The sequence below is a fragment of the Setaria viridis genome, chromosome 9, assembly GCF_005286985.2.
Source record: "Setaria viridis chromosome 9, Setaria_viridis_v4.0, whole genome shotgun sequence".
NCBI classification, from domain to species: domain Eukaryota; kingdom Viridiplantae; phylum Streptophyta; class Magnoliopsida; order Poales; family Poaceae; genus Setaria; species Setaria viridis.
Window position 1 is genome coordinate 11,823,275 of NC_048271.2, and position 22,429 is coordinate 11,845,703.

At 45.2% G+C, this 22,429-nt stretch overlaps 3 protein-coding genes across 8 annotated transcripts; 2 read left to right on the forward strand and 1 right to left on the reverse strand.

Moving 5' to 3' along the window:
- Positions 1–1,787: 1,787 nt before the first annotated feature.
- On the forward strand, positions 1,788–4,622 carry LOC117836010 (isoaspartyl peptidase/L-asparaginase 1). Of its 2 annotated transcripts, none has more exons than XM_034715357.2 (4): positions 1,788–2,197; positions 2,322–2,555; positions 3,342–3,506; positions 3,834–4,622. In XM_034715357.2, the coding sequence occupies exons 1-4, from the start codon at positions 2,036–2,038 to the stop codon at positions 4,347–4,349; spliced, it is 1,077 nt and encodes a 358-aa protein (XP_034571248.1). In that variant the 5' UTR covers positions 1,788–2,035; the 3' UTR covers positions 4,350–4,622. The 2 variants fall into 2 exon arrangements, with proteins under 2 accessions (XP_034571248.1, XP_034571249.1); XM_034715358.2 differs by having other exon boundaries at positions 1,792–2,197; positions 3,420–3,506.
- An 894-nt stretch (positions 4,623–5,516) lies between these two features.
- Positions 5,517–12,364, forward strand: LOC117837548 (DEK domain-containing chromatin-associated protein 2). Of its 2 annotated transcripts, none has more exons than XM_034717220.2 (12): positions 5,517–5,699; positions 6,104–6,976; positions 7,052–7,085; positions 8,540–8,616; positions 9,314–9,373; positions 9,452–9,562; positions 9,648–9,725; positions 9,854–9,934; positions 10,164–10,539; positions 10,906–11,015; positions 11,710–11,740; positions 11,816–12,364. In XM_034717220.2, the coding sequence occupies exons 2-12, from the start codon at positions 6,155–6,157 to the stop codon at positions 11,977–11,979; spliced, it is 1,944 nt and encodes a 647-aa protein (XP_034573111.1). In that variant the 5' UTR covers positions 5,517–5,699; positions 6,104–6,154; the 3' UTR covers positions 11,980–12,364. The 2 variants fall into 2 exon arrangements, with proteins under 2 accessions (XP_034573111.1, XP_034573112.1); XM_034717221.2 differs by lacking the exon at positions 5,517–5,699 and adding an exon at positions 5,873–6,012.
- A 2,763-nt stretch (positions 12,365–15,127) lies between these two features.
- On the reverse strand, positions 15,128–22,429 carry LOC117838147 (lysine-specific demethylase JMJ26). 4 transcript variants are annotated; one of them, XM_034718062.2, is made up of 16 exons: positions 21,052–22,253; positions 20,601–20,966; positions 20,040–20,219; positions 19,821–19,951; positions 19,441–19,540; positions 19,176–19,308; positions 19,034–19,097; positions 18,169–18,952; positions 17,414–17,746; positions 16,917–17,124; positions 16,617–16,828; positions 16,465–16,537; positions 16,296–16,381; positions 16,074–16,193; positions 15,914–15,978; positions 15,128–15,779 (listed from the first exon to the last, which is right to left on the reverse strand). In XM_034718062.2, exons 3-16 carry the CDS (start codon positions 20,112–20,114, stop codon positions 15,494–15,496), a joined length of 2,670 nt encoding a protein of 889 aa, XP_034573953.1. In that variant the 5' UTR covers positions 20,115–20,219; positions 20,601–20,966; positions 21,052–22,253; the 3' UTR covers positions 15,128–15,493. The 4 variants fall into 4 exon arrangements, with proteins under 4 accessions (XP_034573953.1, XP_034573952.1, XP_034573954.1 ...); XM_034718061.2 differs by lacking the exons at positions 20,601–20,966; positions 21,052–22,253 and adding an exon at positions 22,295–22,429; XM_034718063.2 differs by lacking the exon at positions 20,601–20,966.

Here is a 22,429-nt window from a genome sequence, read left to right on the forward strand (position 1 = left end):
AGGCACATATTAATTGACCGTAGGTCAACGCATTAACAACAACCTTCTTCTGGTTAGTGCTCGAGGTTGGTTGTGGTGGCGCTGCCAACGAGGCGATTTGCGTGAGATAATTTGGTTTTCTTGCGTGCGCGCGCTCGTTACGCACTTGGCCAAATTATAATTTCCACGCAAGTGTACCACATCTCGGCCCCACCCGGCCGCACGAGGCCTTCGCCACTTCATCACGGAGCACAACATCGAGAGACCGAGGCAGGCGAAACAAGCCAACAGGGTGAAGGTACAGTCTTCCCTCCGTTCATCAGTTTTGGGCGGGAAAGAGAGAGATGAAACCTTCACATCACTCTGAAGAAACCCAATTCCATTGCTTCCTTCTCAGATCGATTACACCCAGCCGACGACCGGCCAGGCCACCCAGCAAGCCCAACCCCCGACCGACAACAGCCAGACCGGCATGGTGGGGTGCGTCGGCGACGTCAACGGGCGGGCTGGTGAACAAGATGCCCGGCCGCATCGGCATCTGGACGGACGGCGACGCCGACGGAGAGAGCGTCAGCGTTGCGCTGTAAACGTTGCGACGGGCTCCTTTTCTGTTCCGTGACGTTGGACTAGCTTGCTTAATTTGATGTCTCAGTTTGAGTGTTAAAAGAAACTTGATTTGATTTTCAGAAACTGCGATGTAATAAGTATATTTATTGTGTGGCTATGGAATGATGATATTTTCTGAAAGGACAAAAACAATGAACATGCTCGCCTCTGTTTCATCATTCATACGCTCTTTACACTACACTATGCACATCATTAACCCACTTAATCAACTCGGTTTCGTAAGTTGTTCAAACATTATGCAAGCTTTTGAAATCTAAAGAGCAAATAATAACAAACTCAAATTTATTTTTTTACTGTTGAAAATGGTTTTTAGAAATACCATCCAGATATATTTTTTTCTCGACCACATAGGAGTGATACACGTCAGTTATATAAGAAACATAGAACTTCCCAGTACACTCAATGAGATTTTATTTTTGAAGCTCTTGTGGCAAGAATGATAATACAAGTTCATTACAAGTTCACAGTTGACAACTCACAACGAGCAAAAGGATCCCTATAGCTTATATTATCGTTAAAAGAAAGCAACGAACTAAGATGACAACTTTCCATGTTAATAATCTGTCTGATGATGCTTTACAGTAAGCATAATGTGGGTCGCACGGCCGAGTAAATTGCACATCAAGAGGTGAAGCTTAAAGAAGATAGTTTAAAGTGACAATTTGTGCAGAACAGTTGGTTCTATGGGACACATATTCTTAAAACCTCCATAAGGTGAATTGCCAAAGTTCCTGGTTAAAAAAAAACAGAGAATTTTAACACCTCCTTTCTGCTGTGTGGACTAGGCTTGTTTTTCTACATGTTTAATGCGGAATGTGAACGGTAGAAGAAACCCTCCCCTCTAAATATTCATGCTCAACCATAAAATTGAGATCTACTATCTAGTTTCCTTAGCTTGCCAATAATGAAATCTCAAGGTTTCCAATTAGGAGTTTGGGCATGTGTTTTTCCAATAGTAACTCCTTGGAAAAAATCGTGGGCTCCGAATAGGATGGGAGGCCTGCGCCAGGTACGGATGTGGGCCAAATTAGGAGTGGGCTGGTTCGACCTCGGGCGTCACGGACTCACGGACTCACGGTGTGGGTGACGACGATGCGATCTCGGCATCTCGCCATCTCTTTTCCCCGTACGTCACGAGGAGGTGCAGTGGGTGTGTTTAGATGGGAGACAAAGTGGGATGGGACGGCTGCCAACCAACGGCTGCCATCGCCGAGCCTGACGTGTGACGTGCGGACTGCGCTCCTTATTCGCTTGTCTGTTTCCCCCCATTCCGTTGCGCACCCGTGTGCCTCGCGGTGTTTGCTGTTGCCGTCCTGGCCGGGCCGGCTGCAGCTGCAGCTGCAGTGCACGCATACGATACGAGCAGGTGACCGTCGGGTGAGAGGGAGGAGATCGAGCAGGTGCGCGCCCGGGTAGCCCAGCCGGCGACATGGGGTGGGCGCTGGCGCTGCACGGCGGCGCCGGGGACGTCCCGCGCACGCTGCCGCCGGAGACCAGGGAGCCCCGCCTCGCCGCGCTCCGCCGCTGCCTCGACCTCGGCGCCGCCGCGCTCCGCGACGGCCGCGCGGCGCTCGACGTCGTCGAGCTCGTCGTACGTCCTTCGTTCCCTTTGCTCTTCCCCGGCCCCGGCCGTGCCGCCTGCTCATCATGCTCGAGCCGATCCGACCCGAGGCCCGACCGACCGAGCGCCTGATGATGGTGTGGCGTGCGTGCAGGTGCGGGAGCTGGAGGACTGCCCGCACTTCAACGCCGGCAGGGGCTCCGTGCTCACCGCCGACGGCACCGTCGAGATGGAGGCGTGCGTCATGGAGGGCGCTACCCTGCGCTGCGGCGCCGTCGCGGGCCTCTCCACCGTCGCCAACGCCGTCTCGCTCGCCAGGCTCGTCATGGAGAAGACGCCGCACATCTACCTCGCATTCGACGGCGCCGAGGCCTTCGCCAGGGAACAGGTACGTGTACGTCGTCGCCCTGCATGGCTCATCAATCGTGATGTCGTCCGTGCTCATCATCAATCATGTTCAATTCTTCCCGAACTTCTCCTTCATAGCGGGTACTCAGTAGATCACTAGATCCTATAGCCACATAGTACTCGGTGTCCTCTATAGTTTTTTGCTGCCTGACAAGTGACAGCCATCATCAAGTTCATTTTCCTCCGTGCACTGCATTCAGAATTCAGGGGCTTTGCTTCCGGATTGAACGACACCAATACAATGCGACCTGACCATTCTCTTGACTTATGCACGTCAATCAAAATTCTGAAGATACCTTTTGTGCTACACCAATACGAGCAGATTGAAGGGCACGATTATAATACGTACGAAAACGAAACAAAATAAAAAAGGTTGAACTTTGCTTTCAGATTGAACGGCACCGATATAATGCGACCTGACCATTCTCTTAACTTGATGTTTGTCAATCGAGTCGTCAGTAGATATTTATCAAAAAAAAGTACGGAGTGGTCAGTAGATCCTAGCTACATACTGCTCGGTATCTCCTGTAGTTTTTTACTACAGTACCTGACAACTGGCAACCATCATCAAGTTCATTTTCTTTGGTGCACTGCATTCAGAATTCATGGAAGAAAACGAAACAAAATAAAAAAAGGCTAAACTTTGCTTTCAGATTGAACGACACCAATACAATTCGAAACTGATCGATCGAAATTACCAATATACTTTTTTATGATACATGTCAGTCTAGCTGAATATCTTCAGGATCTGCTCTGCCTACCTTAGCTTTCAGATCAAGAGATACTAGTTTACATACTACACGCTTCTCATTCGATTGGTTGGTGGTCACCTATCACTCGTCAGGGGGTGGAGACCAAGGATCCAAGCCACTTTATCACGGAGCAGAACATCGAGCGACTGAGACAAGCCAAAGAGGCCAACAGGGTCCAGGTACCATCAAAACTTTCCTGTCCCCTTGTTCAGTTTAGGCGTGGCACACTCGGTACCTTATCACGATTCGGTATCCTCTTGGCCTGTTGAGATTGATTCACGTTTCATATTGTGTCCATGACTCTGACAAAATCTATGGCCCATTCAATAATTTGTACAATTTTCAAGTTTGAATGTTCAGCAGATATGTCAGAATCCTGTTTGCTTTGACATGTATAAGAGATTTTGATTTAGCCATTGTTTAAATCAGAAATATCGCATGCTCATATTCAAGAGTTGTTTTTTCAGCTGATCCTTCTCCTTTTCATTTTCTCTCCTGCGTCTCAGATTGATTACACCCAGCCAATGAAAGGGTCGCAGCAGGCACCCCAAGACACCCCGGCCCCAGCCGACGACAACAGCCAGACGGGCACGGTGGGGTGCGTGGCCGTCGACGCCGCGGGCAACCTCGCGACGGCGACGTCCACGGGCGGGCTGGTGAACAAGATGGCCGGCCGGATCGGGGACACCCCCGTGGTGGGCGCCGGCACGTACGCCAACGCCCTGTGCGCGGTCTCCGCCACGGGTAAAGGCGAGGAGATCATGCGGCACACGGTGGCGCGCGACGTCGCGGCGCTGATGGAGCACCGCGGCCTGCGGCTGCGCGACGCCGCGGCGCGCGTCGTGGCGGGGGCGCCCCGCGGCGCCGTGGGCCTGGTCGCAGTGTCCCGCACCGGGGAGGTGTGCATGGCGCACAACACCACCGCCATGTTCAGGGCGTGCGCCACCGAGGCCGGGCACGAAGAGGTCGGCATCTGGACGGACGCTGACGCGCCGATGGAGAGCGTCAGCGTCGCGCTGTGAGCCTGTGAGAGCTGCGTGGTTTCGGTTCTCTGTTACTGCATTCGCGTTTCGGTTCCTCTCGGTTAGTTTCGTAGTTTCAGTAGTGTTGTGGAAGAAAAACTTTTTGGTTTCGGCTTTATAACGCAAGATTGGTAAGTGCAACAGAATTTGTTTGTTTTAAAAAAGTGTTCTATCATATACCGTTTTATGTAATATTATAGAACCGAGATTTCAAGGCCTCCCAGAAAAGGCCCAAAGTGGGATTAAGTTGAGGAAAAAGTTCATTTTTGGCCATTGAACTATTTTGGTTTCGACCATTGAACTCGAAAATCAGGAAACTTTTAGCCACTCAACTGTGTAAACCGTGTTTAATTAGCCACCGCACCCCTTCAACCCCTGTTTTGATTGGATTTAAGCAGTTTTGACTGTCATGTTGGATCCACCCGCTATGTCACCTTGTTGACTCGGATGAGCCCCACACATCAGGCCTCATCTCTTCAATGCGATGGAAGTAACAAGCAACGTCAAAGCAGTTTAAGAAGCGTACGGGTAATTGGTAACAAGTTTCTGGAGCTCATCTTGAAATTCTACTGGGAAAAAGAGACCCACGTCTTGCTTAGATGGTAGGGAGAGCTCCCCCATCCCTGAGACCAGAACTGTAGAACATGCACGCCGATCTCGTTGTTACCATTATGGGAGAAAAATAGAAAACCCACAACTTTTTTTTTTGAAAAGTAAGAAAACCCACAACTTACAGCTTTGCTTTGATTTCTTTCTGATTGATTTGAGGGAGGTCCTTGAACTTTGCTGCGCGCCCTCTGGTTTCAACGGCAGCCAAGTACCGGATTTCGAATCGGAAAGCGACGCTCGTGGGCCCGCGGCCACGGCCACGGCCCACGCACGGCACCACGGTCCACGGTCCACGGCAAGAAGAGCAGCACCAGCCCGCCGGGGAGGCACGCCCAGAGCGCCCACGAACGGCCAGAGGACGCGCGCGGGGCCCGCAGCCAGCGTCGCCGCGCGCCCGGCCCCACGTGGCGGCCTCCTCTCGCGCCAGCAGGGCCCCACGCCGTCCAGCGCGCGCGGGCGAATAAAGCGGATTGGACTCCGGGCTGGGGTCCGGTCCCGATCCCAGCGACGCAACCACTGCTCCTGATAAACGCCCCCAGAAATAAAATAAATTAAAAATCCCTGGGAGAGGAAAAAAAACACGCGAAAATTCTCCCTGTCCCTGTCTCGCTCTCGCTCTCTCTCTCGCGAGGGGAGGAGGAGGAGGAGAACGGGGAAGGCGAGGCGGCAGGCGGGCGACGCGACTCCACTTCCGCGAGCACACCAGCGGACCGTTGCTTCTCGCCCCCCCACCAGCTCCAGGTGAGAGCAGGAGCTAGAAAAAAATCACGTCTTGTTCTTCTCTCTCGCTTGAGATTGCTCGCTGCTCCGGGTCGGGGGGTGTTGTTGTCGGGGTGGGCGCGCGCCGTGAGAGCGGTCGCGGGAGCTGGGCTTGGGGTTTCTAGGGTTTTGGGACGGGAGGCGTCGCTTCGCCGCTCGGGTAGAGTGTAGCTGCGGAGCGCGGTTCTGTGAGCTCCGGAGCATCTCTGGTTTGCGGGCGAGGCTGGGGTTTGTTTGGTGGCGCCCGAATTCGGCAATTTTGGTCCGAATTGCTAGGGTTTGGACGCGGAAGGCAGTATGCAGTCAATTCCTTTTCTGTTGGTTTTGAATTCCCTTTCAGATCCTGTACCTCGTGTTTCCTTACTAGGGTTACCACTTCTCTGCAGGTAGAGCAATAAGGGTCGGCTTGGTTGCCTGAGGCCGACCCAGCACCTGCAATGGAGGAGAAGGCCGTCGCAAATGGCGCAGCAGCTGCTGATGTTACTGCTCCTGATAACACGGATACAGCCAACAAGGTAGAAGCTGGCAAGAGCAAGGAGCCTGCAGTAGCGAATAAGGATGCTGAAGAACAGAACAAAGGCTCAGAAAATGGCACCGAGGGTGCGTCGGATGGAGATGTCAAGATGGCAGAGGCTGAGGATGCAAAGGAAGGTGATGGTGATGCAGCTGCAGCAAAGCAGGTGGATTCTGAGGATGTCACAATGGATGCAGATGCCAAGGAAGATACCAGTGCCAGGACAGAAGAAGGCGAGGATACAAAGATGACTGAGGCTGAGGCAGGAAATGCGGAGGTCAAAGATAAAGAAGAGAAGGAAGATAATGTTGACAACACAAATGTGGATAAGGTGGATGAATCGAAGGAGCAAGAGAAAGAGGGTTCTGCAGAGCAAGAGGAAAAAGAAGTAAAAGAAACAGAAGAGAATAAGCAACAGGAAGATGCAAAGGAAGAGAAAGATGGTGCTGATGGGAAGCAACAGGAAGAGGAAGGAGAAGAAAAGGACTCTGCTGATAAGAAAGATGAAGCTGATAAGGTGGAAGAGAATAAGGAGACTCCGAAGAACAAGAAAGCAAGGAGTGCCAGGGATAGAAGCCAGGGAAAGGATAAGAAACAGTATGGGTCCAAATCCAGGGAAGCCAAAAGTTTGCTGGAGACCCCGAGCCCATATGGTATTGATCGCCCTCAACGTGAGAGGAAAACAGTGGAGAGGTTGGTTGAGGTGATTGAGAAGGAACCCAACAGGAATTTCGTTGTTGAGAAGGTTCGCTGCTTGCATCCATTTTGTCCCAATTTTTTTTTGTTTCCGCATGTAATTGTTGATTTTTTTTAATCGCAGGGACGTGGGACTCCTCTGAAGGATATACCAACTGGTATGTGCCCCTTGCCATTCTCAGCACTGTTTGCTTCTACTGTCTGTTAAGCTACATAGCAGTCCATCCCTGCTGTTCTTTACTATGGGAAAGAGATTCTTTCAAGTTACACATGATGTGTTTTGTTTTACTGATTTTTGAATTCTTGATAGAAAATGTTTTGAAACTTGGTTGTTTGTAGGTACGAGTGGAACTGTAATTGTTTTCCCTGTGTTTTGGCCATCTTCTATTTTGATTATGCACTATAAAGAAAAAAATAGAACCTTGTGGTCTAACTGGAGAACAGAACCTTGTGATCTGTCAGTTGAATCATAGAACTTTTGTTTGTTTCTCCTGTATGATGTGCCTATCTTTCTTAAATTTATTTGCTATTGTGATTATGTTATTGACATATTTAATAACCAACATAAAGCATACTTCCAATATTACCCCAGCACTTTCAAAAGTTTATATTCAGTTCCACTAGCTTCTGTAATAGAAATTGTTTATAGCATCTCGTATGATTCTTTATTTTGGATAATTAATCAGATGACCTCTTGCCAGAAAGAAGTTATATGAATAAAGTAGGTTGGGGTGTTTATCTGGTAATCTGCTGTTGGCTTTAAATTGAGGTGTAAGGCAATAACCAAGTTAGATCGCAGCAGAACTGTAGAGTCCTGGGGTCCATGTTACTGTGCATCTTCAGTTTTAGGAGGTTGGGGACTTGGAACCGACCTCAACCACAAAAATGCTCTACCACTAAGCCATACGGTATCCCCATATTCACGTTAGCACAGAACCATCATTGAAGCTCCTATATAGGTGCTATGTTGCATATCTTTTGCGTACTCTGGTATCTGCTCTAAATATGTGTCCACCAGTAGTAAGACAAGGCCAAAAAATTTGTGAGCCTATTATCTTATAGGTATATCACATAGCAATTTCGCTTTTGTTTTTTCATTACCTTAGATGAGCACTAGATTTCATTTGTATTTTCTGATCCTTACTGCTGAAATTTATGTGGGAAGCAGCAATTTGGACTATACACAGTATTGAATGACTGTTATAGTTACATCTTGCTACCATGTATTCCATTATTTTGAGTACATGAAAAATGATATGTATTAAGCATTTTCTTTCCTTTCTTTTTCATTGACATTGGTGCATTCATTTTCCACTTTACGTACTTTCTTTTCCTCGTCCCCATCATTATTATGAATAGTTTATCTTCTAGCATTGCTGCATTATTATTGGCTTATCCAAGAGATAAATATGTTGATTTCAAGCTAATTGACTACTATGATTTCACTTTTATCTCTCTTTATGCATTGCTCTTATGTTCACAATGTCTTTGATTAGAACAAACATTTGTTCTCTTTTTAGGGTTTCACCAAATGCTTAAGTCTCTGAAATTTCTGTAGTTTTCTAATGTTCTCTTTCCCTGATTTGCCTTTTCTTTTGAAACTTATGAACAGTGGCACACAGAATAGGGAGGAAGAAACCTGGTGATCTTAAATTTCTTCATAATATTCTTTTTGGCAGGAAAGGCAAGGTAAAATCTTTGACGTAGTAGAATGCTCCTTTGGATCTACCTCTACCTGATGTAAAATTTATCTATTATGTATTACCCAAGCACTTGGTTGTATCAAACTATCAAGGCTTATCAAGGCCAGCTGTATGGAGACTGCCACACTGAATTTCCTAATAAGTGCTAGTCCCTCCGGTAGGTTTAAGCACAAGGAAGCACATTTAAGAGTTTACCCACGTCACCACTGGCTGTGTATTTGTGTTAAGTGTTAACCCTTTCAGTCATGTACATATACTGTTCTGGAAACAAAGAAGTAAACAAACTAAAAACTCCAATAATAATAATAATAATAATACAGCACCCTAACTGATTAGCATGCTGTTTCAATTTGCAGATGCTTGCTAAAGTGAATTTTACTAAAGTGTGTACGGGTCATAGCGTGCCTGTATGGCAGGATTATCTATAAGTAGCAAAACTAAGGTTTTACGTCGAGAGGCTAGTTTCACTGATTATTTGCCTTTCATTTTGTACAATGGATTGGTCCATTTCATGGACTTTCAGCCCTATTAATTTAAAATGAGTAGTTGTTGGCTTGGATCAAAGTGAAGTATGCTGCTGTATTCTTCCATTTGCTTACTTTAAACAACTCCAAAAGTGTGACACTATTCTTGAATAATATGAACGCTAAGTTCTAACTGTTCTGTTAACTCTTATGTTTCAGCTTCCTGATTTTAAAGTGCACATACTCCAGTTCTCTGGATTTGTTTGGCATGAGAGTGATGTAAGCTTCTTTTCTCAAAATTTTAAATAGCCATCAGCTGATTCAATTTGATTAATTTGGAGAGTTTCTTGTTTGTAGGAAAAGCAGAGGGCCAAGGCAAAGGAAAAGCTTGACAAATGTGTGAAAGACATGCTGTTGGACCTCTGTTGGATCCTTGCTATTCCTGTTCCAAAATCGAACATTAGAAAGGTTTCATTTTCATGCCTTGTTCTTGGAATTACATTTCGGGTAATTTGATGCATGATTCTAATATAGTTTGAGATAACTCATATAGGAAGATCTCGTGTCAAAGCTGTTGGACTTCATTGCTGAACCTCACTCTGCAGCTGATTCTGGGCTGTCTGATGACCAGGTGAGAACTGGAATTCCTACACTGTGCTTGGTACTGTTGCTGATGTTTAATGATTGAAATCAGAATTTATGGGAATCTACAACTTACAAAATCATTCTCTCTGTTCTTTATCCTTCCCCACTTGCCAGGGATCAAATTCTAGGAAACGCAAGAGAGGAGGTAAAAGTGCAAGTAAGACTCCTGAAGGCACACCTAGTAGTTCGAGGAAGGTATAGTGCCAAAATTATCTTACACATTGTGTCTACTACAAGTCTAATCAAAAGCTTTGAATATGATTTAAAATAATATGTAGCTGTCCTTAATGGTTATTTTAATCCTAATCTGAGTTTATGCATGTACAAACCAATGATTTGTTATGTTAACACAGCACATGGTCAAGTGGTCATCCTGCTTTCATCATTTTATTACTACCATTCTCATTGCTGGTTATTGCTGCAGAAATTTGGTGATGACTCCACTTCAGATAAAAGGAGGAAGAAAGCCCTTAAGTATGATACTGATGAAGATGAGGATGGTGATGAATCCATGAAGTCTGACAGTGAGGCAGACGAACAAGAAGATGACTATGACTCTGGGAAAGAAAAGGCAAGGAAGTTCTCAGAAGTAAAAGAATCTTCAGGCAAAAAGAAGACAGACAGAGCAAGTGGCCATAAAACAGGTCCTTCAAAGACAATCAGTAAAAGTCCAGTAAAAAAGCCATCATCCAAGATTTCTGAGGAAAAAGAAAGCCCCAATGACAGTGCAAAGGTCTTTTCTAGGAAGAAGAAAACTACAGTAAAGGATGAAAAGGATATCAAAGAAACAAAGTCATCAGGTAAGTTTGTGACTGTCATAAACATCCCAGAATGCTCCCTATCCATTGATATTTGGAAAGTTCCACTCTAGTTCATATTGCTCCACTGGATCATCATTTCTGGACATGTCAAGGCCAAATCGTCCTCCTGTCTTTATTTCCTTTCCTGGCGAATTAGTAAATACTAGTATGGTTTTATTATTTGCCATTTTTTTATTTTCACATGGACTGAGAGTGTATAGACTATCATGTGATAATTGCATTGCACTGCATATGATTATTGTTCTGCTTGTGACATGATCAAGAAATGTATTTCACTTTAATATAAATCAGGCATAGGTTATTTATTAACTTGTCCTAAAAATGTTGACATTGTAATTCATCTAGGTAAAAAGGTGACAAAGGGTAAAGGAGAATCAGCCGGAGTGGATCTTCCCAGCAAGGATGAATTGAGGAAGACCATTACTGCTATCCTCAAAAAAGTTGACTTCAACACGGTGAGTATCTTTTAATGTAGAGGACAGAAAAAGTGTTATACGATCGTCTAATCAAACCTAGTTGCCATGGCACTGATCAGGCCCTGATCAGAGGATTAATCGGGCGATAAGTCCGACTAATCAGGGTTTTACCTAGTCGCCTCAGTACTGACTAGGATGACTAATCGCGAGGACGACTAGAAAATGTTACGGCTATTGACCATTAGTTTTTCAACTTTATAGTTTATTAAAAAAATATCTGCAATGTTGATAGAACTATGGCACCCTAGTTGCTGTCAAGAATATTTTCTTACATGAAAGTCCTTCGGTACATCTGTTCTGGAATCCAGTATGTTGATGTCCCTTTTCCGAAAAGTATACATTCACGTTCAAGATTTAAAGTTTGGCTATGAATACATCGGCAATTGGTGATAAAGTTCATACTTATATTCTATGATAAGAGACTGTTTTGTTATGACCGATGTAGCATTTTCTCCTAATTTACATTCGGTGTTCCAGAAAAGTTCGCAGAAGTACTTTCTCAATTATTCTCCCGCTTTACCCTTTTATTTCAGCTGCTGGAGTTGCCCTTATTTTCCCCCAACTTTTCCATTTCCGTTTAAAAGGCTTTGCTGTTGTTTTTATCAAACACATGTTGTGTTGTTATCAAAGTGTCTTGTTAAGACCTGACATGCTTTGGAACCTGATTTTGCAGGCAACTTTCAGTGACATTCTTAAGAAGCTTGGTACGTTTCTAAACTTTCTTTTTGCTGTAATTCGAGTCACTGATGCTAGAAGCTCTAACAAACTTCATCGTGTAGACAACCACTACAAAATGGATCTGACTCCAAAGAAAGAAGCCATCAAAGTTATGATCCAAGATGAGCTAACCAAGATGTCGGAGGAGGCAGGTGAGGATGAGGACGCGAGTGAAGATGCTGAGAAGAAACAGCAACAGCCTCAAGTGAAGGAGGTCGAGGCATGAAGATTCCTGGAACCCCCAGTAGCTGTAGTACCTGCTGTTAATTATCCTGTACTTAACATGTATGCCTTGCCTTGTACAGGCATCCTATGTTAATTATAGCCGCCAACTTGAGAACCCAGCCTTCGATTGTGTATGTTAAAGACATGATGTGTAGGGAGCCCTGAGCACTCCCCACACCTTGTAGCTGACTGATAGGAGAGGTACTCCTAGGTAACTTTTGTGTCTCTAGATTTGCAAATGGTGTCTGAAACTCTGCATTTGCTGTGGCAGAGCATGTACTGAAATAGTTCGCGATAGGTTTAAATAACACATGGACGGGCGTGTTAGGTTGTAATTGCCATTGTTGCTGTGAGTTCTTTTTTTATCAAAGGTTTATTTGTGTTAAGCATTCTCTGTGCAGCCAGTGTTCTGTTGGTAGTGTTTGTGGTGTTGTGTTACGTCGCCTTGCTAACTTCTGATATGCCCCGTTGCTCTGCCTGAGCACAGCTCTATTGCACGGAGAGGGGGGCCAAGGCTGAGCATTTGAGGCCTGCTCCTTGGCCCGTGTCGAAGTCGAGCTGATTCATGTGAAGTTCTTGCAAAATTCAGTAAAGTTTATGCAAAAGCCTGTAAAATACCCGCGTGCCAAATGAGGCTCGATTGTTAAACGTGATTCTTGCTTACAAATTTGCCGAAACATGCATTTATGTACACTGCTAAAAACGGTTTTCAGGATTTTCAGGAGTGGTTGAAACACCATTTGCAGGACCGCTTTTATTAACTAATAGCTGTTTGCAGTAATAGCCGGGTAAGGTGTCCACCTCTGCAAAGATTTCCTTACCCGCCCCTGCCAACCTGCAAACCATTTCCAGGGACGATTTAAAAAAAAAAGCCTTGTGTTCGTTCCTGCGAACCATTTCCATTTCCGGAGCAGACAAGGGGTGGCTCGCCCCTGGAAATTGATTAAAAAATAAAAAAGAAAAATTTGCCAGCGGGCGTGCCGCTGCCCGCCGGTCCCGTGCACCGCCTCGCCGGCCGCCTCGCGGGCGCTCCAGCGCGCCCTCGTTGGCCGCTGGCCTCGCGTGGAACCTCGCCGCCGGCCGCCGCCAGGGAGCCGTATGCTGCCGGCCGCCGCACCCCGCCGGGGAGCCTGTGCCGCCGACTGCCGCGCCTCCACGAAGCCTGTGTCGTCCAAGAAGTAGACGCCCTTCTGGAAGCCGGCGAACTGCGACGCCTCGAACGCCCTGGAGGAGCATCGCGCGAGGAAGAGCACGCGCCCGTCCAAGCCGCCGTCGAGCTCCACCCAGGACGCCGCGTGGTCGCCGCTAGGCAGCGCCTGCACCGCCAGCTCCAGGACGTCGAACCCGCGTGCCGCGTCGTTGGTGAGGGCGCCTTCCTGCACGAACACCGTGACCGCCTCGTCGTTGGTGAGGGCGTGGAAGCAGGGCGCGCCGACGGACGGGAGGAGAGGGAGCCGCGCGCTCCTGCGTGCCGCCGGCCACCGCGCCCCAACAGGAGCGGGGGGTTGGCGCCGAGAAAAGGGGCCACGGCTTAAGTAGGGATGAATCACTGAGTTGGTAGAATGTGTTTCTTTCATGAGGTTATGAGGATTTTTTTTGACTATTAAACAATCTGAAATAAAAAAGTTATCAACTACAAAGTTTTAGAACTCACTTTGATATAAAGTTTATCTTCATCCGAGATCATATGAAAAAATTATGATTTTTTTGTGTAAAACCATTTCCAGGAGCGGGTCATTCCATCACCTGCGTCTAGAAATGATTTATAAGGGTGGATGACGGCATAACCCATCTTAGATGTTATTTCCAGGTGCGGGTGACGCCATCACCCGCCCCTACAAATATTTCTCAACTTTTATTTTATTTTAAAATATCGAAATTCAAACTGAATTAAACTAAAGAGTTTAAAGAGTTTCGGTTTTTGAGCAATTAAATTACCTCAAATACAAAAGTTGTCAACTATAAAGTTTTATGTCTTGTCTAGCTCTACAATTTTGATATAAAGTTTGTATTCATCCAAGATGACATGAAAAAGTTTGTATTTAAAAAAGACATCCATTAGACTCATTCACATGTATTCATACATTCATATATATTTATACATTAACATATACTTATTTATTTATATATACTTATATGCATTTAGACGTTGTTGAGCGTTACAACTTTCATATATTTTTTCCTTCGAAAAATAAAAAATTTGTAGATTTCAAAACTAGATAACTTATAATAATATTTAGAGTATTAAACAATTTCAATGAAAAATATACCAACTTGTTAGGTCTCATTGAGTTGTACAAGTTTGATGTTGAGCTTCTATACAGCCGAAATTATTTGAAAATTCAAAAGTTTTAAATTTTAAAATTAGAGAACTTAAACGGATATTTTGATGCATTAAACAATCTCAAATGAAAACAATTTCAACTACAAACTTTTATATCTCGTCGAGCTATATAATTTTGATTTAAATTTTGTCTTCATTTAAGATCATATGAAAAATTTATGAATTTTTTTTAGGAGCGGGTGATCCTATCACCCGTCCCTAGAAACGGTTCTCATTTCTAGAGGTGGGTGATGGGGTGACCCGCCCTGAAAATGATGATGTCTAGGGGCCGAGCACCCCATCGTCCATCCCTGAAAATAGGCGCCATTTACATATCGTCCCGTGACCCACCTCTTCAAACAAGCAAAACAAGCAGGTCGGTTGTTAGAGTAACCCCGCTCCTTTTACAGGTACCGTTGGCAATTTCACCCACTCTTAGAGAAAATAGGGCGCCCCTGTTTTAAGTAGTGCTAGGAACCATTTTACCACCGAGCAGTCAACCGTCATCGATCAGTGGGCGCGATCGAGACCGTCTACGGCGTCCCTGCCGCCGTGCGCGTGCACGTGTTCTTGTACGAGCTGGCAGGCGGCGGCGACAATTCCCCAGCGGCGGTCGCGCGGCTCAAGGAGCCGCGGCCAACCTCCTCGCCGGGAGGCCGGCGCGCGTGGACGCATTCAAAACGCACATCATGGATGGAATCACAGACAAATTGACAGCTGAAAAGCACATCGGAGTCGGAGCTCTGCTACTCCACTACTCAGGCCGGCCAGGTGCAAGGGCAAACTTGGTTCTCAGAAAAAACATCACCGTAACCAGTTGCATCCATCAGCTAAAGAAGGTTCATTCCATGGACTGGATATATAACTATATATACCAGAATCTTTTGTTCTAATACAAGAGTCTTGAGTGACCAGTACTACTCAGGTCAAGTACTACCCAATTATCAGCAGCAGCATTACATGCGCTGAACAGCCTACCACCACACCCGCCACATCGAGAGTCTTGTACAGCGGGCATCTAGCTTCTAACGCAATTCTTCCAAAATAGTGTCAGCCGGCATCACCACATATGAACAAAAGCCACACGCCGAAATGGCGTCAGGGGGTGACCAATGCCTTGGCAGTCTAGACACTTCCCGGTCGGCCTACAACAACAACGCCGACCAACTTCCCTGTCAAACTAACCCATCAGTCACCTGCTGTCGCCGGAGCCTTTCAAGTGACCGCTCCACCTTTTAGGAGGCTTCTCAACAGCAGCGTTGCCGTTGGCCTTCACATCTTTGCTCTTCAGCTCACCTCTTCGGCGACCGCCCTGCCCTTTGGGCTTCTTATCAACAGCTTTGTCATGGGACCTGCCTTCGCTCTTCACCTTGCGCCTTTGGTGACCACCCCTCCTTTTAGGCTTCTTCTCATCTTCAGCTTCAGCTTCAGCTCCAGCTTCATCTTTATTCTTGGGCTGGCCAGCCCCACTCTTCAACCTGATCGATCAACCACATAACAAGCAGTGACCAGAATGCCTTAAAAAATTTCTCCTTTTTGGTTGCAACTTCAGACCTTCTATAGCAAAACTTTTGCCAAATTTTAAAACTGGGCTTCTGTATCTACAGCTTACCCGTCAGAGGAAACATCCAAGAAATTTACAACTTGGTTCAGAGCATGAAGAGCAATCTTCTTAATCTGAAGGAACCAGATTTCACTCCAGGTTAGTCATCATATCAAATAGCACAGCATCAGGAACAGAAACAAGATAACTGAGAACACAGCATGCCAACCTCCAGTTTATCTTCTTTAGCCCTGTGGCCAGATGGAAGCCGCCTAAACTCTTCAGTCAGTTTGATACACTCGTCGACGTTTTCAGGGGAAACAAAGTCCATCGCAACCTTGATGCAGGACTGCACAAATAGAAACAGCTATAGTTTAAGCAACAAGATATATTTGTTCCTAAATTCAAATAAACAGGAGCAAAAAATAAGGCTAGTTAAGTTCGGTCACACCTTCAAATTCCTGACTTGGTGAGCACATCCAGCAGGAATGAACACCGCCTCACCAAGCTTTTGCTCAAATGTCCAGGGTTCAACACCTACAGCAAGCATGCCATCACATTAGAGAAAGAGCATAACAGCATAAAGCACTGCATTTCTGCGGTCTGAATAGTTCATCAACCATATTCCTCCTTGAGCTTTCTCTTATGCTCCTCAGTTAAGTAGAAAGTCTGATCATGAATTGGGTGAATAACCTGCATCATTAGAATAACTATTGGTCAGCATAGGAAAACAGGGGAAATAAATTTGTAATGAGTGCAAGGAAAACAATACCTGCTTTACAGGATTGCAATGGATGTGCCGGAATTCTGAGGCGTGTTTCTTAAGATAACCTTGTAGCTTGTCAGAATCCTCTCTTCGGAAAATATCCCACAAGGCACCACCAGTTCTCTCATGCTTTCCACTCTCCTTAGATTCATGGGATGGAGGTTTATCCTCAACGTCACCTTCAGTATCAATAGGTGGTAGAGCATTGGTGTCCAAGCCTGCACAATGAAAACAAGAATGTTGCAGTAAGTTATGTCAAGGGTAACCATAGTGAACCTGTACAATTCACCATCAGAATACAGATACCATCATGACATGAGGTCTTGGTTGTTTCATCAACAGTTATATTCTGGGAATCAGTAGAAGTTGGTGGTAGGTTATGTTCAGTGCTGGATTCTAAAACACCGTAAAGTTCCTGAAGATCTTGTTCTTTCATTTTCTTTCTGATTTTCTCTATCTTCTTAGGTGGATAGGTCTCATCAGGCACTTCTGCTGTGTGTGTTAAAATATTTACCTGATAAAAAAGACACTTCTCACAATTAATTACTGCCATGGTAAACTAGTGAAACCCAAGCAACTGGCAAATAAGAAAGAAAGAAAGAATAATCAATTGTTAGTTGTTACCAGCTGGGTGTACAGCCAAAGCTTGGAAAAGGTAGGCCAGAGATAGCAACATAAAGAAAGTGAGACGCATGTTACCCAGGATATAGCATTGCATAAGTCAATTTTATTCTACATCGAAGGTACAACATAACCACAAATGTTATAAAATGAGAAAAAGGATCACCATTAACAAAGCATACCGCGTCAGACATGTCACAGTGAAGCTTGGTCACAGAATCACCCCTGCCTAACTCTTGGTTAAATCCATAAGCGATGTAAGTTTTTGGTCCAAGATCTGGCTTCAAGGCACCATCAGGAAGCTTGACTGCAAGATTTAGTGGGCCATATCGAGGATCAGTGTATTCAGGAAATGGCAATGCGCTGATAAACTCTGCACCATGGCGAGGCAATCTCTGATCAAATGAACTAGATGGCGGCCAGTCCTTTAGCTTAAGCATCTCAGGCCAGTGTGTCGTAGGGTGAGTTCTGCCTCGCGTATATCCCACAAAAAACATGTGTATATTAATTTCCACCTGCAACATAAAATTTTGCATGTCAAGCGCTTAATATTTATGATTAGCTGTTAATAACAAAGCAGTGAGCAGTCTATCTGTGTGCACACAGATAACACATTTGCTTAAAGATTGAAATGGAAGTCCAATTCACTGATATCTCAACATTGTAATTTTTTTTACTTGTAAAGCATGTCTTGTTTCTTGACATAGTAATAAAAATCTTCTACCAGAAATGTACCACCATGAAAATTAGCATGGGGACAAAGATATGCAACAGAGCACAAACATCAACAAGTCAGGGACATGACCCCCACCCTCCAAATGCACCTAGGAATACTAACAGATCTAAGGGAAACACTAAAGTAAAAACATATATAAATATATACAAAAAGAAAGTGGTCAACAAACGCACTCAAACATTCAGGGAAAGAGTTCCTAACCTCATTCCAATCAAGGCAATCTATTGCCCTGACAGCAAAGTTTTCATCTTCGATGCTGCCATTAGTCTTTTTCTCTCGCAATGCCCGCCACATAACTAATGGTTCCCAACTGAGACCAGAGGTCAACTGAAGAACATCAGAAACAATAACTGGCTCACCCTTTGTCCAATGCATCTGAAAGTGCACCAAGTCACCCTCCTTGATGCCAGTGGCAACTGGGCAGTAGAGGTGGTTATCACTTGAGCCTTTCCTATTTGCAGCCTCTCGCACATCCTGAGTTCTTATGTTACCTGAATGGTCATAACAAGGGCACTGATAACTCCTTTCTGCTACTGCTTTTGCAAATACTTCACTCCTCATAATTTTTTCAGCTCGTTCTTCTAGCTCAGAAAGCATCTTCTCTGGGAATGAGCATTTGAGGTCCAAAACTGAACCACCACAGCCTCCTAGCTCCTTCGGTGGGCAAGGTATGCTACCGTCACTTTCTGCTTTCCACAGTAGCAGAGTTTTATTTGGGCCTTCACTAGAACACATTCCATTGGAAGGCTCAGTGTTTGGGGATGAGCTATGCCCTCTCAAAGAGAACCTTGTATTCTCATCATAAGCAGTACCAAAAACATAAGCCTCGCCTCTATTTTCATAGTCATCATGCGTTACCATCTTTATGTCTTCTCCTCCAGGAATCTCACCTTTGCGGATCTCCCCACAGCATGCAAGGCACAAATCATAAAAGCAACACTTGCAGCTTCTATGAAAATCAACTATAGAAGTTTTACAATTATTGCTGCAATAGAAGAAGAATAACAGAAATCAGATGCTTGCTGCTATAAGATTGTGGCAGAAAGGAAACGTGGAAAGGCCAAACCAGTAGGCACGCTCGTCTAGATTACATTCAACTTGTTCCAACTTCACCTCATTCACCAAAACACCTGCAAAAAAACAAAAACCAAATCAGCATGAACAACCTTAGTTACCAGATTGTGTCGTGCAACACAGAAACACAATACCTTTTATTTTAGCCTCTAATTTCTTCTCCTCCATCTGCTCCTGTTGCAGTTTTCTCAACCAGGGAAGCAACAAGTGCACAACATGACAAGCATAACGGATTTGATTTCCTTCAGAAATTTCCTTCTTTGGAGGCTGCTTCATGAGAAATGGAAAGACATTGATGAAGAGTAGAAAGGAAAGATTTGAAGAAAAAGATAGACTTAATAAGCAGAAGAATGGAGAAAATGCAAAGGCAAAAGGACTTAATGAATGCTAGGCGTGAACCTCTTCAACTCCTCGCATTCGTAGGCATCCCTTGCAATTACAGTTCTTGCGACAATATGGGCACTTTGCAGCAAAATCATCTTCTGACAAATCAGGATACCTGTTTAATAGTTAAGACAGATTAGCATTGTACAATAAACTAGATCAAATAACATAGCCACATGAAATGAAAATATTAGAAGCAAAAACATCCTATTTTTTGTACCACAGTAGACAAAAGCGATTGCACAGAGCACAAAAAACTAGCAGATGCATATAGAATAAAATGATGACTTTAACCGTGTGTATGTAATTTGTATATGTAAAATGTCACATTTCAAGGAAACTGCATGATGGGCAATCATATTAGTAGACACCAGGATCGTGAAAACTTGACACACCATCGTTCAATGCATGGCACACAGAAGCGCTTATTCCTGCATGCATTACACCAGATCACCTTTCCTTTATCATTCCTCTGGCACTGGTGGCACATTAGGGCCTGCTCCCCAGTCAACATCTTCTTCCCTTTCTAGACAATTGAAACAACACTTAAAGTCATCAATTAGTTAGGGAAAACCATTCCATAAACAGCTTATGCCAGGGAATGAGTAGTTTACCCTATTTTTTTCGTCGCAATCTTTATCCTTGGAGGATGAAGCCTTCTTTTGTTCTGCATTCTCTCTCTTCAACATTTTTGTAACAGAAAACTTCCCTGCATCCCCTTTCTTCCGCTTCTTTCCAGTCTGTTTAACCTCACCATTCTTTGAGAACTTGTCCCTAACTGTCTCAGCACCATACTGCAAGAAAACGTACTTAGCCTGCAACGTTCTTTGGATACACCAAAACGCACAGAAACTGAGATGCTAGAGCAAGGTAGCGACAGAATTACTAGGAAATTTCCTTTACATCCTATGGCCAAAGTAGTGAGATGCTAGAATAGTTTCCAAAGAACAGTGAGATATCTCAAGCACCAAAACTGAAGTGCTACAGTAACGTAGCAACAAAATTCTTTTTTCTTGAGGAATCAACGGTGTAGAGAGGCAGAATTAGGGGGAACACCACACACCCTAATGAGGGGGGTTAACCTTTCATATATAGCCAATATGGCTTGGTATACAAGGTAATACAATTAAGTATACATGGAAAGCGTAATCAGCTATACAATCTCTAATACCCACCCGCAGTCGCAGCAGGAGGATCACGAACACAAAGACTGGACCTAAAATCAATGAACATCTGTGCAGATAAGCCTTTCATCATGATGTCCACGAACTGATGGGAGGACAGGACATGGAGGACACGAACTTGCAGTGAGGTTGGGAACCGTAGAGGGAGGAGGACGGCGCGAGGAAGGGGCGTCGGCGCCAAGTGGCCAGATTGAGACTCCAGGGGCCTGGATTCGACGCCTGACAACATCTGCAAGCAAGCACGACGCGTTGACACGCCAGCGGTTGCTGGCGACGGCCGCGAAGCCCCTCCCACCAAAGCGCGCAGCGACGAGAGACCCTGAGGGACTGGATCTAGCGGCTGGTCACATCTCCAAGCTAGCACATCGCCAATGGAGGAGATTGGCCACCAGGCAAGAAGAAGCACGAAAAAAACATGGAAGTAGAGGGGGGAAGGAGGTACGGGGTGCTAGGGGCCTGCTGCAGTGGCTTGGAGCCCGCCACCGCCGGAGCCAGGGGCGGGGGCAGCGGGGAGGAGGCTCGCTGGCGGGGGGCTTGTGGCGGCGCGGGTCGTTGCCCCCTGAGTCGCCCCTGGAGCGGCTCAAGAGGCCGAGCAACTCACTGTCGTGTCACTCGTACCCTCCCAGCAACAAAATTATCAGGAAAAATATCTTCTGTAAATCTTCTAATGGATGACAGAAATGGGATGCTAAATGCCAAGGGAACATTTACGCAAGAGAAAAGGTACAGTAATCAGCTAATCACAAACAACTCGCTGATCCTTGCTCAGTTGCTAGTTACAGTAAACACTTACAGTAAGCAAACAAGCTCCTTTAGCATAAAGCAAATAAAAAAAACCAACAAAGTATTAAACCGTTTGGAACAGGACCTTGAACTTGTGACAAGGTGTTTGGATGTTTCAAACAAAACAGAAATTAGTCAACTGCCTCAAAACATAAACACCCGACAAGAATAAAATCAATACAATGGCAAGTAGACGTATTTCAGAGAATAGGACACAAGATGCTACAACATCAACATACATACGAAGTAAAAACGCAACCATGTGGTAGAAGAATTAATGCTACTATGCCAATGGAGCATGGGGAGGAAGGAACAAGGAAGTATGCCAATGTTAAACGATTTTTCTTTCCTTTAGTATGCATCGGAAGTACAGCAAAGAATTTTCACAAAAATCCGTCAGGTGACTGAAGAATACTCAGCTGTTGCTCGATCAAAAAAATGTCATCTTTCATTATCTGAGTTTAACTGGCAAATCATACATCTAGTAGGAAACAGCGGATCATAAGAAAAGACAGAAATGGCAAAATGTGGCACACAGGTTCCCTTTTTTTTTCTTTCCCTGTGCATCTGACAGTACATCAAAGAGTCTTCAGAAAAATTGCTCAAGTGACTGAACAATACTCGATTCCCCAAAACAAAATGGTCATCTTTGTTACTGGCAGATCATTCATAAAAGGAAACATGGAAAAATCGTAAGAAATGATAGAATGGCTTCTTAAAGATTTTCACGCTCCCAACCAAAAAGTGATGTTCTTTTAGTTCATATCCCCGCGCACGACACGACTGAAAATCTAGGCGGCAAACAACAGTAACAACACTAGGAGAGACACGCGGGAACGACGTAAATCCCGAGAAAACAAATGGGGGAATGGGAGGGGGAAGGGTAGAATCCCCAGCACCACCTCATCGTCATCGGTGTCGCGCTCGCACAGGGCGTTGGGCGGATGCCTCCTCTCCCGGAGCACCCTGTCCCCGACCGCCACCCCGTCCATCGCCGGCGCCGGGACGGCCCTGTCGCCGCCACCCCGCCTCCTCCC